General features: G+C 44.1%; 1 protein-coding gene across 1 annotated transcript in view; it reads right to left on the bottom strand.

Annotated features, from left to right (window-relative positions):
• col11a1a (collagen, type XI, alpha 1a) overlaps positions 1–5033 on the bottom strand; it is a 251811-nt gene that overhangs the window by 211853 nt on the left and 34925 nt on the right. The window contains exon 6 of the mRNA XM_043700060.1: positions 1577–1639. Within this exon, the coding sequence (XP_043555995.1) occupies positions 1577–1639 (63 nt within the window). The remainder of the gene's footprint in view (positions 1–1576; positions 1640–5033) is intronic.

Here is a 5033-nt window from a genome sequence, read left to right on the forward strand (position 1 = left end):
CTGAGGGAGTGCTGCACTGTCAGAGGGTCAATACTGAGGGAGTGCTGCACTGTCAGAGGGTCAGTACTGAGGGAGTGCTGCACTGTCAGAGGGTCAGTGCTGAGGGAGTGCTGCACTGTCAGAGGGTCAGTACTGAGGGAGTGCTGCACTGTCAGAGGGTCAATACTGAGGGAGTGCTGCACTGTCAGAGGGTGAATGCTGAGGGAATGCCGCACTGTCAGAGGGTCAGTGCTGAGGGAGTGGGGCACTGTCAGAGGGTCAGTACTGAGGGAGTGCTGCACTGTCAGAGGGTCAATACTGAGGGAGTGCTGCACTGTCAGAGGGTGAATGCTGAGGGAGTGCCGCACTGTCAGAGGGTCATTGCTGAGGGAGTGCTGCACTGTTTGATGTCCCATCTTTCAATATGTTTTAAATCAGTTATTCCGTTTGCGTTGTGGCATTGATTTAAATCTCTCCAGTTGCTCTATTCTGAATTGCTAGCATTTTTCTGCTGTTTCCTCCCAAATATTTGCCCTTTGCTGTGCGACTATTCACTGCACGTATGTGCCACATTGCAGTAGTGGTCTCCATTCTAACATATTTGACTGGGTGGATGTTGCTCTTGAGCTACTGATACAGTGAAATGGGCTTTGGAAATGTAAATTGCCACTTTTTAACAATTTGCAATTCACCAACTGGGAGTGTGCAGCCATTTTGTATCATGAACCAATATTTATTGACCATCAAATAAATGGTCAGACTAGAGATTTATTTGGAGTGGATTGGACAGTGATTTTCTGTGATAGAGCTGGGTATAAAACTCGAGCTCACGGTGAGTTGTTGGAGTGAGAGCACAGGCTGAGTGCTATACAGAAGGAATCTTTGATCTGTGAGTCATGTTGACTTACTGGGTTTAACGTGAAAGGAAAGCAAATAATGTTTGACAAACGTTAAATTCTGGGCAATTCTGACAGGCTGGAATGCCATCTGCAAAAGTGCAGCATTCTGCCAGTGAGGAATGTTTCTGACTGTGCATTTTAATAACCTTCAAACATCTGGTTTGTGTGAACGTGGTATGGTAATGTAAGTCAAAGAATTCCTTCTTTTTCTCTCTCTCCCTCAATCAACAGTAAAAGGCTTCTCCAGGGAATCTTGAATAATGTTCTTTCATGTGCATCGACAGCAGTGAGTGTATGCAGTAGGGGCTGACTTTCCACATGACCATCCTAAAGCTTCCCTCTGTCCCAGCTCCTCAGTCTCTACGTGAAGGAGTCACTCCGTTAGAAATCCATCAATGCCGAGGGTCTTTACAGGGAGCTAGGTTTGGATAATTCTTCAGCTGTGAGTTTTGAAGAGGTTTTGCTTTCACAAAGGGGTGTTTGCACATTCCGCAGTTTCCCGATTTTAAACCCCAAATGCAAATTTATGTCAAACTTCAACCAGACCATTCAGAAAGAAATTCAGTTTTTAATTGACATCAACTTTTTCAATCCCTTAAGAAATATTAATGCTTCAAACTTAGAAAGATCAATTCTCGTCTAACGGTTTCAAGACAGCATTTTCACTTGTTGATGTTTATTTGTGAGTTGTGACTTACCCTCTGACCTGGATCGCCTGTGGGACCTGGAGGGCCAGTCAAACCTGCAGAACCTGGGAGACCCTAAACCAAGGCAAGAAAATCTGATGTAATGCATGACTGTGAAACCTATTAGAGAACTGTGTCTAGTTCAGTCTGTACAGGCGTCAATGCTGCCGTAAGGGACAGGAACAGGGGAAAATACATTAGCACACATCCATGCCACTGGTCCCAGGCTATCCTTCCAAGTCCCACATTTCCCCATCACCACCTACCTCCCTGTGGGAGTGAGTCCTGCATCCCCCCCCCTCCCCCTCTCTGTGGGAACGAGTCCCAGGCTCTCCCTCTCTCTGTGGGAGCGAGTCCCAGGCTCTCCCCCTCTCTGTGGGAGCGAGTCCCAGGCTCTCCCCCTCTCTGTGAGAGTGAGTCCCATAGGCTCTCCCCCTCTCTGTGGGAGCGAGTCCCAGGCTCTCCCCCTCTCTGTGGGAGCGAGTCCCATAGTCTCTCCCCCTCTCTGTGGGAGCGAGTCCCATAGTCTCTCCCTCTCTATCACACCTGTCCACCAACATTCAGTCTCAGCCCATTCCCCATCCCTTAATTGCCTGAGATCAAAACCCTGTTGATGCCAGCCTTAAATCAACGTGCTGACAGATATTTACTGCCCTCTGGGGGAGAGAATGCTAAAGATTCACAACCTATCAGATGGCAGGCTGGGACTAGTCATGTTCCACATGGATCTGTGATTGAATCCTGGCTATTCCCAATCTGCCTCCATCACTTTGATGTGAATTTGTTGCAAACACAGATGAGGAGGGAGTGTGAGTTGTGAGGATGATGTACAAAGACACACGAAGGGGATTTGGAGAAGCTCACTGAGTGAGCGGACATTTGGCAGATGGAACACAATGTGGAGAAATGGGAGGTTCTCAGCCTGACAGGAAAATCAGAAATACAGAGCTTTCCCTAAATAGTGAGAGGCTGGGAAGTGGGGAAGTTCCAAGGCACTCGGATGTCCTTGTTCAGGAATTACTGAAAGGTAGCGAGCAGGGACAGCAAGGAAGGGTGACCATGGCTGTGGGTTTTTCTTCCCGGAGAGTTGGTGTATCACAGTAACACTGTCTCACTGTAATTAGTTCAAGGCTTGGTGGACATATATTTGGAGCATGGTGTGCAGAGTTGTGCTCCTCACAGTGCAACTGATTATACAGTGGGGACTGTGGAGTGTGAAGTGAACATACAGTCGGAGTAATTATAGAACAGGGAATAATTATACAGTGGGAATGATTAGACAGTGCCCATAAAATAAACTGCAGGAGTGACACACCAGGTGAGGTTAGCTTCCATAGAATCAAACAACTTCAAACATTCAGTCTGTGTTTCTCTCTCCACAGAGACTACCAGCCCTACTGAGTTTCTCCAGCACTTTGTGTTTGTTTCAGATTTCCAACACCCTCAGTGTTTTGTTTCTGCAGGAGATAGTATTTACAGTCAGGGACAGTGAAGCTGACAGGATGATTGTACCAAGGGGGGGAAGTGTACAGATGGGGTGATTCTGCTGGCTGGTAGGAGCTCAGAGCTAGACAGTCTAATTACTGAAATTAGGCAGCTATGTAGCAAAGGTAAATTACTATTAATGGAAGATTTTCACCATAACACAGACTGGGAGAAATAGACAAGCCTTTAACAGAAAGGTTATGAATTTCTAAAGTACGTTCAGAATAATTCTCTTCAGCAACATGTTGTAGATGTGACAATCATATTGGATTCGGTTATGATTTAATTTGATCTAGATGTTTGTGAGCATTTGTCAAATAGTGATCATAACATAATCTAGTTTCATTTTGAATTGAAATAAGACAGACTTTAAATGGGATGAGGCTGAGACTGTCCACAGGAAACTGGGAAGCTCTGCTGATTGGGAAAACAACCAAGGAACAGTTGCAGGGTGTTCAAAGAAACATTTAATGTCATCCAGAAGCAGTTTGTAATAATGACAAGGAAAAGATCTACCTCACAAAAAAAAAAGCCATAGACATCAGAGCAGGTAAGGGACACATAAAGGTAAAAGGAAGCGTTTGTAAAAACACAACTAACAGTACAGATCCCAAAGAATGTGACAAAGACCAACAAAAGGTGACAAAGCTGCTTATAACAGTGGCTCAAAATTATCATTGAGGGAAACTTGCAATTGACATAAAAGATAATAAGAAGAGATTTGATAACTATTTAAAAGGAAACCAGCTGGTTCAGAGTACAACTGGCCCATTGAAGGCTGAGAGTGGGGATATCGTCAGTGACTATAGGAAAATGGCAGACATGCTGAAGAATTATTTTGCTTCAGTATTTACAGCAGGAGATGGAGGAGAGCTTGCTGGAAGTTCCAAAGAAATTACCAGAGGATCAGGGACAGGGTCCAAATAAAACTAGCTGAAGCTTTATCGTCAATAATGGGGAAATTAATGGAACTGAAGATTGACATATCCCCAGAACCCAATGGTTTCCATCCACTGATGTTAAAGGGGGTCGGAAAGCACATTGCTGATACCCAAACCATAATCCTTCCGAGTTCCCCAGATTCAGGAGTTACACCTCTGGCTTAGAAACCAGTTGTACCTCTGGACTGGAAATTTGCTCATGTCACTCCATTCTTTCTGAAGTGTAACAGAGGGAAACCACAGAATTACAGAATAATTCGTCTCACATTTGAGGTGGGGAAATTGTTGGAAACTATAATCAAGATTAGAGAAACTGATCATTTCAAAAGACTTGTGTTTATTAGGGAGAGTCAGCCTGGAATCATGAAGAGCAAGTCACGTCTGATAAATCTCACAGAGTCTTTTGAAGAGGAACAAAAGTGACAAACAAAGGTAAATCAATGCATGCTGTTCCTTTTGGCTTCCAGGAGGTTTTTGTTAAAGTCCCACATGAGAAACCGTTAGCTGAGGTAGAATCCCACAAAATTGAGGGTGAATCACTAACATGGAATGGAAATTCAATGAGTGGCAGGGAACAGAATTGGAATAATGGGTAAGCATTCAAATTGGCAGGATGTGACCAGTGATGTCCCACAGGGAACTGCGTCGGGGATCAATTATTCACATTATTCATTAACGACTTGGATAATGGCATTAAAAGTGAAATATCCAAATTTGCTGATGACACAAAATTGGGTAACATTGCAAACAGTGTTGACAACACCATAAAATTACAGCAGGATATTGATAGATTGGATGAATGGAGAAAATCTCCATTTTGTGGGCAAAGTCTTAGAGAGAATTGTAAGGGATAGGATTTATGAACATCTGGATAGGAATAATGTGATCAAGGATAGTCAGCATGGTTTTGTGAAGGGCAGGTCGTGCCTCACAAACCTTATTGAATTATTTGAGAAGGTGACTAAGGAGGTGGACGAGGGGAAAGCGGTAGATGTGGTGTATATGGATTTTAGTAAGGCGTTTGATAAGGTTCCCCATGGTAG

The sequence above is a fragment of the Chiloscyllium plagiosum genome, chromosome 11 (genome assembly GCF_004010195.1).
Source record: "Chiloscyllium plagiosum isolate BGI_BamShark_2017 chromosome 11, ASM401019v2, whole genome shotgun sequence".
Lineage (NCBI taxonomy): Eukaryota > Metazoa > Chordata > Chondrichthyes > Orectolobiformes > Hemiscylliidae > Chiloscyllium > Chiloscyllium plagiosum.